We start from the raw sequence: 12,778 nt of genomic DNA, 5'->3' as shown, positions 1-12,778 counted from the left end.
AATGGGGAAAAGGGTAGTGCACTACAAAGGGAATGGGGAAAAGGTGGTGCACTACAAAGGGAATGGGGAAAAGGTAGTGCACTACAAAGGGAATGGGGAAAAGGTAGTGCACTACAAAGGGAATGGGGAAAAGGTGGTGCACTACAAAGGGAATGGGGAAAAGGTAGTGCACTACAAAGGGAACAGGGGAAAAGGTAGTGCACCAAAAAGGGAACGGGGGAAAAGGTAGTGCACTACAAAGGGTATGGGGAAAAGGTGGTGCACTACAAAGGGAATGGGGAAAAGGTGGTGCACTACAAAGGGAATGGGGAAAAGGTAGTGCACTACAAAGGGAATGGGGAAAAGGTAGTGCACTACAAAGGGAATGGGGAAAAGGTGGTGCACTACAAAGGGAATGGGGAAAAGGTAGTGCACTACAAAGGGTATGGGGAAAAGGTAGTGCACTACAAAGGGTATGGCGAAAAGGTGGTGCACTACAAAGGGAACGGGGGAAAAGGTAGTGCCCTACAAAGGGTATGGGGAAAAGGTAGTGCACTACAAAGGGAATGGGGAAAAGGTAGTGCACTACAAAGGGTATGGGGAAAAGGTAGTGCACTACAAAGGGAACGGGGGAAAAGGTAGTGCACTACAAAGGGAATGGGGAAAAGGTGGTGCACTACAAAGGGAACGGGGAAAAGGTGGTGCACTACAAAGGGAACGGGGAAAAGGTAGTGCACTACAAAGGGAATGGGGGAAAAGGTAGTGCACTACAAAGGGAACGGGGAAAAGGTGGTGCACTACAAAGGGAACGGGGAAAAGGTAGTGCACTACAAAGGGAATGGGGAAAAGGTGGTGCACTACAAAGGGAACGGGGAAAAGGTAGTGCACTACAAAGGGAATGGGGGAAAAGGTAGTGCACCACAAAGGGAATGGGGGAAAAGGTAGTGCACTACAAAGGGAATGGGGGAAAAGCTAGTGCACTACAAAGGGAATGGGGAAAAGGTGGTGCACTACAAAGGGAATGGGGAAAAGGTGGTGCACTACAAAGGGAACGGGGGAAAAGGTAGAGCCCTACAAAGGGAATGGGGAAAAGGTGGTGCACTACAAAGGGAATGGGGAAAAGGTAGTGCACTACAAAGGGTATGGGGAAAAGGTAGTGCACTACAAAGGGTATGGCGAAAAGGTGGTGCACTACAAAGGGAACGGGGGAAAAGGTAGTGCCCTACAAAGAGTATGGGGAAAAGGTACTGCACTACAAAGGGAATGGGGAAAAGGTAGTGCACTACAAAGGGTATGGGGAAAAGGTAGTGTACTACAAAGGGAACGGGGGAAAAGGTAGTGCACTACAAAGGGAATGGGGAAAAGGTGGTGCACTACAAAGGGAACGGGGAAAAGGTGGTGCACTACAAAGGGAATGGGGAAAAGGTAGTGCACTACAAAGGGAATGGGGAAAAGGTGGTGCACTACAAAGGGAACGGGGAAAAGGTAGTGCACCACAAAGGGAACGGGGAAAAGGTGGTGCACTACAAAGGGAACGGGGAAAAGGTAGTGCACTACAAAGGGAACGGGGAAAAGGTGGTGCACTACAAAGGGAACGGGGAAAAGGTAGTGCACTACAAAGGGAATGGGGGAAAAGGTGGTGCACTACAAAGGGAACGGGGAAAAGGTAGTGCACTACAAAGGGAATGGGGGAAAAGGTAGTGCACTACAAAGGGAACGGGGAAAAGGTGGTGCACTACAAAGGGAACGGGGAAAAGGTAGTGCACTACAAAGGGAATGGGGAAAAGGTGGTGCACTACAAAGGGAACGGGGAAAAGGTAGTGCACTACAAAGGGAATGGGGGAAAAGGTAGTGCACCACAAAGGGAATGGGGGAAAAGGTAGTGCACTACAAAGGGAATGGGGGAAAAGCTAGTGCACTACAAAGGGAATGGGGAAAAGGTGGTGCACTACAAAGGGAATGGGGAAAAGGTGGTGCACTACAAAGGGAACGGGGAAAAGGTAGTGCACTACAAAGGGAATGGGGAAAAGGTAGTGCACTACAAAGGGAATGGGGAAAAGGTAGTGCACTACAAAGGGTATGGGGAAAAGGTAGTGCACTACAAAGGGAATGGGGAAAAGGTAGTGCACTACAAAGGGAATGGGGAAAAGGTAGTGCACTACAAAGGGAACAGGGGAAAAGGTAGTGCACCAAAAAGGGAACGGGGGAAAAGGTAGTGCACTACAAAGGGAATGGGGAAAAGGTGGTGCACTACAAAGGGAATGGGGAAAAGGTGGTGCACTACAAAGGGAATGGGGAAAAGGTGGTGCACTACAAAGGGAATGGGGAAAAGGTAGTGCACTACAAAGGTAATGGGGAAAAGGTGGTGCACTACAAAGGGAATGGGGAAAAGGTAGTGCACTACAAAAGGGAATGGGGAAAAGGTAGTGCACTACAAAGGGAATGGGGAAAAGGTGGTGCACTACAAAGGGAATGGGGAAAAGGTAGTGCACTACAAAGGGAATGGGGAAAAAGGTAGTGCACTACAAAGGGAATGGGGAAAAGGTAGTGCACTACAAAGGGAATGGGGAAAAGGTAGTGCACCACAAAGGGAATGGGGAAAAGGTAGTGCACTACAAAGGGAATGGGGAAAAGGTAGTGCACCACAAAGGGTATGGGGAAAAGGTAGTGCACTACAAAGGGTATGGGGAAAAGGTAGTGCCCTACAAAGGGTATGGGGAAAAGGTAGTGCACTACAAAGGGAACGGGGGAAAAGGTAGTGCACTACAAAGGGAATGGGGAAAAGGTAGTGCACTACAAAGGGAATGGGGAAAAGGTAGTGCACTACAAAAGGGAATGGGGAAAAGAGCTGTACTCACAGTGAAGAGAGGAGGGTCTTTGCTGTGAGGGTGGAAGCCTTTCTGTTTACACGTTGAGATCTCCTCCATCCCACGGTCTGTTATCCTGAAGTAGCCCGTCCTACACACACACACACACACACACACACACACACACACACACACACAGAGTCTGTTATTCTGTAGTAGCCCATCCTACACACACACACACACACACACACACAGTCTGTTATTCTGTAGTAGCCCATCCTACACACACACACACACACAGTCTGTTATTCTGTAGTAGCCCGTCCTACACACACACACACACACACACGGTCGTTTATCCTGAAGTAGCCCGTCCTACACACACACACACACACACACACACACAGTCTGTTATTCTGTAGTAGCCCGTCCTACACACACACACACACACACACGGTCGTTTATCCTGAAGTAGCCCGTCCTACACACACACACACACACACACACACAGTCTGTTATTCTGTAGTAGCCTGTCCTACACACACACACAGTCTGTTATTCTGTAGTAGCCTGTCCTACACACACACACACACACACACACAGTCTGTTATTCTGTAGTAGCCTGTCCTACACACACACACACACACAGTCTGTTATTCCGTAGTAGCCCGTCCTATTCACACACACAGTCTGTTAGTCTGTAGTAGCCTGTCCTACACACACACACAGTCTGTTATTCCGTAGTAGCCTGTCCTACACACACACAGTCTGTTAGTCTGTAGTAGCCTGTCCTACACACACACAGTCTGTTAGTCTGTAGTAGCCTGTCCTACACACACACAGTCTGTTAGTCTGTAGTAGCCCGTCCTATTCACACACACAGTCTGTTAGTCTGTAGTAGCCTGTCCTACACACACACACAGTCTGTTATTCCGTAGTAGCCTGTCCTACACACACACAGTCTGTTAGTCTGTAGTAGCCTGTCCTACACACACACAGTCTGTTATTCCGTAGTAGCCTGTCCTACACACACACACAGTCTGTTATTCCGTAGTAGCCTGTCCTACACACACACACAGTCTGTTATTCCGTAGTAGCCTGTCCTACACACACACAGTCTGTTAGTCTGTAGTAGCCTGTCCTACACACACACAGTCTGTTATTCCGTAGTAGCCTGTCCTACACACACACACAGTCTGTTATTCCGTAGTAGCCTGTCCTACACACACACACAGTCTGTTATTCCGTAGTAGCCTGTCCTACACACACACACAGTCTGTTAGTCTGTAGTAGCCTGTCCTACACACACACACAGTCTGTTATTCCGTAGTAGCCTGTCCTACACACACACACAGTCTGTTAGTCTGTAGTAGCCTGTCCTATAATAACAACATACACAATATTGGGCTGAACAGTCAATTACAGACTGTGGCTTTAAAACAGCATAAAACACGTGACATGATAAAGGTTATAACACATGATAAAGGTTATAACACATGATAAAGGTTATAACACATGATAAAGGAAGTGTGTCTATACTCACTCGTTATAACACATGACATGATAAAGGTTATAACACATGACATGATAAAGGTTATAACACATGATAAAGGAAGTGTGTCTATACTCACTCGTTATAACACATGACATGATAAAAGCAGTGTGACTATGCTCACTCGTTATAACACGTGACATGATAAAGGTTATAACACATGATAAAGGTTATAAGACATGATAAAGGCAGTGTGTCTATACTCGCTCGTTATAACACATGACATGATAAAGGTTATAACACATGATAAAGGCAGTGTGTCTACACTCAATCGTTATAACACATGACATGATAAAGGTTATAACACATGATAAAGGCAGTGTCTATACTCACTCGTTATGAAACATGACATGATAAAGGCAGTGTGTCTTTACTCACTCATTATAACACATGACATGATAAAGGTTATAACACATGATAAAGGTTATAACACATGATAAAGGCAGTGTGTCTATACTCTCTCGTTATAACACGTGACATGATAAAGGTTATAACACATGATAAAGGTAGTGTGTCTATACTCACTCGTTATGACACATGACATGATAAAGGTTATAACACATGACATGATAAAGGTTATAACACATGATAAAGGTTATAACACATGATAAAGGCAGTGTGTCTATACTCGCTCGTTATAACACGTCACATGATAAAGGTTATAACACATGATAAAGGCTATAACACAGGATAAAGGCAGTGTGTCTATACTCGCACGTTATAACACATGACATGATAAAGGTTATAACACATGATAAAGGCAGTGTGTCTATACTCGCTCGTTATGACACATGACATGATAAAGGTTATAACACATGATAAAGGCAGTGTCTATACTCGCTCGTTATAACACGTGACATGATAAAGGTTATAACACATGATAAAGGCAGTGTCTATACTCGCTCGTTATAACACGTGACATGATAAAGGCAGTGTGTCTATACTCGCTCGTTATAACACATGACATGATAAAGGTTATAACACATGCTAAAGGCAGTGTCTATACTCGCTCGTTATAACACATGACATGATAAAGGTTATAACACATGCTAAAGGCAGTGTCTATACTCGCTCGTTATAACACATGACATGATAAAGGTTATAACACATGATAAAGCAGTGTGTCTTTACTCGTTATAACACGTGACATGATAAAGGTTATAACACATGATAAAGGTTATAACACATGATAAAGGCAGTGTGTCTATACTCACTCGTTGAACTTGGGTGAGCAGACGATAGCGATAGCCTCCGGCATCATGAGCTGGTAGGAACAGTGTGTGTGGAGATCGACACTGGATAGGAAGGCTGTCTGGGTGGGGTGGGTCTGAAACAATACAAACATATATATATTGAACAAAAATATAAAACACAACATAAAAAGTGTTGGTCCCATGAACTGAAATAAAAGATCCCAGAAAATGGTCCAATCGAACAAAAAGCTTTTCTCCCAAATGTGTGTTGACATCCCTGTTAGTGAGCATTTCTCCTTTGCCAAGATAATCCATCCACCTGACAGGTGTGGCATATCAAGAAGCTGATTAAACAGCATGATCATTACACAGGTGCACCTTGTGCTTGGGACAATAAAAGGCCACTAAAATGTGCAGTTTTGTCACAACACAATGCCACAGATGTCTCAAGTACTGAGGGAGTGTGCAATTGGCATGCTGACTGCAGGAATGTCCTCTGACTGTTGCCAGAGAATTGAACATTCATTTCTCTACCATAAGCCGACTCCAACATTTTAAAGAATTTCCACTAGATGTTGGAACATTGCTGCTATAAAAGCCTCCACTCTTCTGGGAAGGCTGTCCACTAGATGTTGGAACATTGCTGCTATAACAGCCTCCACTCTTCTGGGAAGGCTTTCCACTAGATGTTGGAACATTGCTGCTATAACAGCCTCCACTCTTCTGGGAAGGCTTTCCACTAGATGTTGGAACATTGCTGCTATAACAGCCTCCACTCTTCTGGGAAGGCTTTCCACTAGATGTTGGAACATTGCTGCTATAAAAGCCTCCACTCTTCTGGGAAGGCTTTCCACTAGATGTTGGAACATTGCTGCTATAACAGCCTCCACTCTTCTGGGAAGTCATTAATATGGAGTTGGTCCCTCCCCTTTGCTGCTATAACAGCCTCCATTCTTCTGGGAAGACTTTCCACTAGATGTTGGAACATTGCTGCTATAACAGCCTCCACTCTTCTGGGAAGGCTTTCCACTAGATGTTGGAACATTGCTGCTATAACAGCCTCCACTCTTCTGGGAAGGCTTTCCACTAGATGTTGGAACATTGCTGCTATAAAAGCCTCCACTCTTCTGGGAAGGCTTTCCACTAGATGTTGGAACATTGCTGCTATAACAGCCTCCACTCTTCTGGGAAGTCATTAATATGGAGTTGGTCCCTCCCCTTTGCTGCTATAACAGCCTCCATTCTTCTGGGAAGACTTTCCACTAGATGTTGGAACATTGCTGCTATAACAGCCTCCACTCTTCTGGGAAGGCTTTCCACTAGATGTTGGAACATTGCTGCGGGGACTTGCTTCCATTCAGCCACAAGAGCATTAGTGAGGTCGGACGATTTGTCCTGGCTCGCAGTCGGCGTTCCAATTCATCCCAAAGGGGTTCGATGGGGTTGAGGTCAGGGCTACTTGCAGGCCAGTCATGTTCTTCCACACCAAACTCAACAAACCATTTCTGTATGGACCTCGCTTTGTGCACGAGGACATTGTCATGCTAAAACAGGAAAGGGCCTTCCCCAAACTGTTGTCATTGTATTCTGTAGCATTAAGATTTCCCTTCACTGGAACTAAGGGGCCTGAACCATGAAAAACAGCCCCAAACCATTATTCCTCCTCCCCCAAACTTTACAGTTGGCACTATGGTTTCGGGCTGGTAGTGTTTTCCTGGCATCTGCCAAACCCAGATTCGTCCGTCAGACTGCCAGATGGTAAAGCGTGATTCATCACTCCAGAGAATGCGTTTCCACTGCTCCAGAGTCCAATGGCGGCGAGCTTTACACCATTCCAGCCAACGCTTGGCATTGTGCATGGTGATCTTAGTCTTGTGTGCGGCTGCTCGGCCGTGGAAACCCATTTCATGAAGCTCCCGAAGAACAGTTTGGAACTCGGTAGTGAGCGTTGCAACCCGAGGACAGACAACCACTTCAGAAAAACAGCACATACACTTGACAGGGGGCGTCTCCAGCAGGGCAGAAATTTAACCAACTGAATTGTTGGAAAGGTGGCATCCTTTGACAGAGCCACGTTGAAAGTCATTGAGCTCTTTAGTACAGGCCATTCTACTGCCAACGTTTGTCTATGGAGATTGCATGGCTGTGTGCTCTATTTTATACACCTGTCAGCAACGGGTGTAGCTGAATTAGCCGAATCCACTCATTTGAAGGGGTGTCCACATACTTTTGCACAAAAAGTATCATGAAAAACAAAAACAAAAAAATAAAACATGCTTAAATTGTTGAGGAAAATGTTACAAACTGGTCCTAGATCTGCTCTCCTAGAAATTGTATGAATATGGGCTCTGGTGTAACTCACATGTATCCAGCCCAGAGTGATGAGGTCAAACTGGTCCTAGATCTGCTCTCCTAGAAGTTGTATGAATATGGGCTCTGGTGTAACTCACATGTATCCAGCCCAGAGTGATGAGGTCAAACTGGTCCTAGATCTGCTCTCCTAGAAGTTATATGAATATGGGCTCTGGTGTAACTCACATGTATCCAGCCCAGAGTGATGAGGTCAAACTGGTCCTAGATCTGCTCTCCTAGAAATTGTATGAATATGGGCTCTGGTGTAACTCACATGTATCCAGCCCAGAGTGATGAGGTCAAACTGGTCCTAGATCTGCTCTCCTAGAAGTTATATGAATATGGGCTCTGGTGTAACTCACATGTATCCAGCCCAGGGTGATGAGGTCAAACTGGTCCTGGATCAGGAACAGCTCCTCTTCGTTCTCCGTGTCGCAGTAGTCTGGCCCTCCGTTCTGCTTCGGCACGATCACATGGGTCACTGTGAACGCATTCCTCAGCTGGAAAACACAGAATCAGAGACACAGAGTCAGAGACACAGAGAGAGTCAGAGACCCAGAGAGAGTCAGAGACACAGAGAGAGAGTCAGAGACACAGAGAGAGAGTCAGAGACACAGAGAGAGAGTCAGACACACAGAGAGAGAGTCAGAGACACAGAGAGAGAGAGACAGAGAAAGAGATAGTCAGAGAGACAGAGAGAGTCAGAGACCCAGAGAGAGTCAGAGACACAAAGAGAGAGTCAGAGACACAAAGAGAGAGTCAGAGACACAAAGAGAGAGTCAGAGACACAAAGAGAGAGTCAGAGACACAAAGAGAGAGTCAGAGACACAAAGAGAGAGTCAGAGACACAAAGAGAGAGTCAGAGACACAAAGAGAGAGTCAGAGACACAAAGAGAGAGTCAGAGACACAAAGAGAGAGTCAGAGACACAAAGAGAGTCAGAGACCCATAGAGAGTCAGAGACCCAGAGAGAGTCAGAGACCCAGAGAGAGTCAGAGACCCAGAGAGAGTCAGAGACCCAGAGAGAGTCAGAGACCCAGAGAGAGTCAGAGACCCAAAGAGAGAGTCAGAGACACAAAGAGAGAGTCAGAGACACAAAGAGAGAGTCAGAGACACAAAGAGAGAGTCAGAGACACAAAGAGAGAGTCAGAGACACAAAGAGAGAGTCAGAGACACAAAGAGAGAGTCAGAGACACAAAGAGAGTCAGTCACATAGACACAAAGAGAGTCAGAGACACAGAGAGAGTCAGAGACCCAGAGAGAGTCAGAGACCCAGAGAGAGTCAGAGACACATAGAGAGTCAAAGACCCAGAGAGAGTCAGAGACACATAGAGAGTCAGAGACACATAGAGAGTCAGAGACCCAGAGAGAGTCAGAGACCCAGAGAGAGTCAGAGACCCAGAGAGAGTCAGAGACCCAGAGAGAGTCAGAGACCCAGAGAGAGTCAGAGACCCAGAGAGAGTCAGAGACCCAGACAGAGTCAGAGACACAGAGAGAGTCAGTCACATAGACACAGAGAGAGTCAGAGACAGAATCAGACATGGAATTTGACTGCCATCATGATTCATAATACGGTCACCGTAACAGCCCCGTAATACGGTCACCGTAACAGCCTCGTAATACAGTCACCGTAACAGCCCCGTAATACGGTCACCGCAACAGCCCCGTAATACGGTCACCGTAACAGCCCCGTAATACGGTCACCGTAACAGCCCCGTAATACGGTCACCGCAACAGCCCCGTAATACGGTCACCGTAACAGCCCCGTAATACGGTCACCGCAACAGCCCCGTAATACGGCCACCGCAACAGCCCCGTAATACGGTCACCGCAACAGCCCCGTAATACGGTCACCGCAACAGCCCCGTAATACGGTCACCGCAACAGCCCCGTAATACGGTCACCGCAACAGCCCCGTAATACGGCCACCGCAACAGCCCCGTAATACGGTCACCGCAACAGCCCCGTAATACGGTCACCGTAACAGCCTCGTAATACGGTCACCGCAACAGCCCCGTAATACGGTCACCGCAACAGCCCCGTAATACGGTCACCGCAACAGCCCCGTAATACGGTCACCGCAACAGCCCCGTAATACGGTCACCGCAACAGCCCCGTAATACGGTCACCGTAACAGCCCCGTAATACGGTCACCGTAACAGCCCCGTAGTACGGTCACCGCAACAGCCCCGTAATACGGTCACCGCAACAGCCCCGTAATACGGTCACCGTAACAGCCCCGTAATACAGTCACCGTAACAGCCCCGTAATACAGTCACCGTAACAGCCCCGTAATACGGTCACCGTAACAGCCCCGTAATACGGTCACCGTAACAGCCCCGTAATACAGTCACCGTAACAGCCCCGTAATACAGTCACCGTAACAGCCCCGTAATACAGTCACCGTAACAGCCCCGTAATACAGTCACCGTAACAGCCCCGTAATACGGTCACCGCAACAGCCCCGTAATACGGCCACCGCAACAGCCCCGTAATACGGTCACCGCAACAGCCCCGTAATACGGTCACCGCAACAGCCCCGTAATACGGTCACCGCAACAGCCCCGTAATACAGTCACCGTAACAGCCCCGTAATACGGCCACCGCAACAGCCCCGTAATACGGTCACCGCAACAGCCCCGTAATACGGTCACCGCAACAGCCCCGTAATACGGTCACCGCAACAGCCCCGTAATACGGCCACCGCAACAGCCCCGTAATACAGTCACCGTAACAGCCCCGTAATACGGTCACCGCAACAGCCCCGTAATACAGTCACCGTAACAGCCTCGTAATCCGTCACCGCAACAGCCTCGTAATACGGTCACCGCAACAGCCTCGTAATACGGTCACCGTAACAGCCCCGTAATACGGTCACCGTAACAGCCCCGTAATACAGTCACCGTAACAGCCTCGTAATCCGTCACCGTAACAGCCCCGTAATACGGCCACCGCAACAGCCCCGTAATACGGTCACCGCAACAGCCCCGTAATACGGTCACCGCAACAGCCCCGTAATACGGTCGCCGTAACAGCCCCGTAATACGGTCACCGCAACAGCCCCGTAATACGGTCACCGCAACAGCCCCGTAATACGGTCACCGCAACAGCCCCGTAATACGGTCACCGCAACAGCCCCGTAATACAGTCACCGTAACAGCCCCGTAATACAGTCACCGTAACAGCCCCGTAATACGGTCACCGTAACAGCCCCGTAATACGGTCACCGTAACAGCCCCGTAATACAGCCACCGCAACAGCCCCGTAATACGGTCACCGCAACAGCCCCGTAATACGGTCACCGCAACAGCCCCGTAATACGGTCACCGCAACAGCCCCGTAATACGGTCACCGTAACAGCCTCGTAATACGGTCACCGCAACAGCCCCGTAATACAGTCACCGCAACAGCCCCGTAATACGGTCACCGCAACAGCCCCGTAATACGGTCACCGCAACAGCCCCGTAATACGGTCACCGTAACAGCCCCGTAATACGGTCACCGTAACAGCCCCGTAATACAGTCACCGTAACAGCCCTACACGTACCCACATCAATACGTTTTGCTGTAGAATAACTATGATTTTAGTACAGCCGTTGCTGTATACAAGTTCGGTCTTACCAGTTTCCCACAGAGGATGCCACAGGTCTCCACAGCTCGGCTGGTGTTGGACTCAGCCAGTCTGAGGAAGCTGCTGCAGAGCTCTGAGGGCACTGCCAGCTGACGGATCCCATCCACCATGCCATCCATAGTGTCTGGGCAGAGGAGGAACAATACCCCCATCAGGAACCATCACGTTTTCAACAACACTCTCAGAAATAACTGGTTTAATTCATGTGTTATCCTCTGTCATTGAAATGGGAATATTGTGTTGTATTTCATCCCTTCTATTCTATGTGGTCCCGTGTGGCTCAGTTGGTAGAGCATGGCGCTTGCAACGCCAGGGTTGTGGGTTCAATTCCCACGGGGGGACCAGGGTTCAATTCCCACGGGGGGACCAGGATGAATATGTATGAACTTTCCAATTTGTAATTCGCTCTGGATAAGAGCGTCTGCTAAATGACTTAAATGTAAATGTCTATATTGTAGAGCCAGATTAAACAGCCCTTCTATTCTATGCTGTAGAGCCAGATTAAACAGCCCTTCTATATTGTAGAGCCAGATTAAACAGCCCTTCTATTCTATATTGTAGAGCCAGATTAAACAGCCCTTCTATTCTATGTTGTAGAGCCAGATTAAACAGCCCTTCTATATTGTAGAGCCAGATTAAACAGCCCTTCTATTCTATATTGTAGAGCCAGATTAAACAGCCCTTCTATTCTATATTGTAGAGCCAGATTAAACAGCCCTTCTATTCTATGTTGTAGAGCCAGATTAAACAGCCCTTCTATTCTATATTGTAGAGCCAGATTAAACAGCCCTTCTATTCTATATTGTAGAGCCAGATTAAACAGCCCTTCTATATTGTAGAGCCAGATTAAACAGCCCTTCTATTCTATATTGTAGAGCCAGATTAAACAGCCCTTCTATTCTATGTTGTAGAGCCAGATTAAACAGCCCTTCTATATTGTAGAGCCAGATTAAACAGCCCTTCTATTCTATATTGTAGAGCCAGATTAAACAGCCCTTCTATTCTATATTGTAGAGCCAGATTAAACAGCCCTTCTATTCTATGTTGTAGAGCCAGATTAAACAGCCCTTCTATTCTATATTGTAGAGCCAGATTAAACAGCCCTTCTATTCTATATTGTAGAGCCAGATTAAACAGCCCTTCTATATTGTAGAGCCAGATTAAACAGCCCTTCTATTCTATATTGTAGAGCCAGATTAAACAGCCCTTCTATATTGTAGAGCCAGATTAAACAGCCCTTCTATATTGTAGAGCCAGATTAAACA

At 47.3% G+C, this 12,778-nt stretch overlaps 1 protein-coding gene across 3 annotated transcripts in view; it reads right to left on the bottom strand.

Annotated features, from left to right (window-relative positions):
- The window catches only part of LOC129853035 (STAM-binding protein-like A), a 31,661-nt gene that overhangs the window by 2,668 nt on the left and 16,215 nt on the right, over nt 1-12,778 (bottom strand). For 2 of the 3 annotated variants that reach the window (XM_055918678.1, XM_055918679.1), the window contains exons 7-10: nt 11,504-11,637; nt 8,246-8,383; nt 5,553-5,665; nt 2,838-2,937 (exon numbers count right to left, since the gene is read on the bottom strand). In XM_055918678.1, coding sequence (XP_055774653.1) covers nt 2,838-2,937; nt 5,553-5,665; nt 8,246-8,383; nt 11,504-11,637 — 485 coding nt within the window. Of the gene's footprint in view, nt 1-2,837; nt 2,938-2,958; nt 3,268-5,552; nt 5,666-8,245; nt 8,384-11,503; nt 11,638-12,778 lie in introns of those variants that run through there. The other variant, XM_055918680.1, reaches the window with a different exon arrangement.

Source organism: Salvelinus fontinalis, chromosome 4 (genome assembly GCF_029448725.1).
Source record: "Salvelinus fontinalis isolate EN_2023a chromosome 4, ASM2944872v1, whole genome shotgun sequence".
Lineage (NCBI taxonomy): Eukaryota > Metazoa > Chordata > Actinopteri > Salmoniformes > Salmonidae > Salvelinus > Salvelinus fontinalis.
Note: the sequence above shows the minus strand (reverse complement) of the source record. Positions and strands in the feature narration are given on the sequence as shown.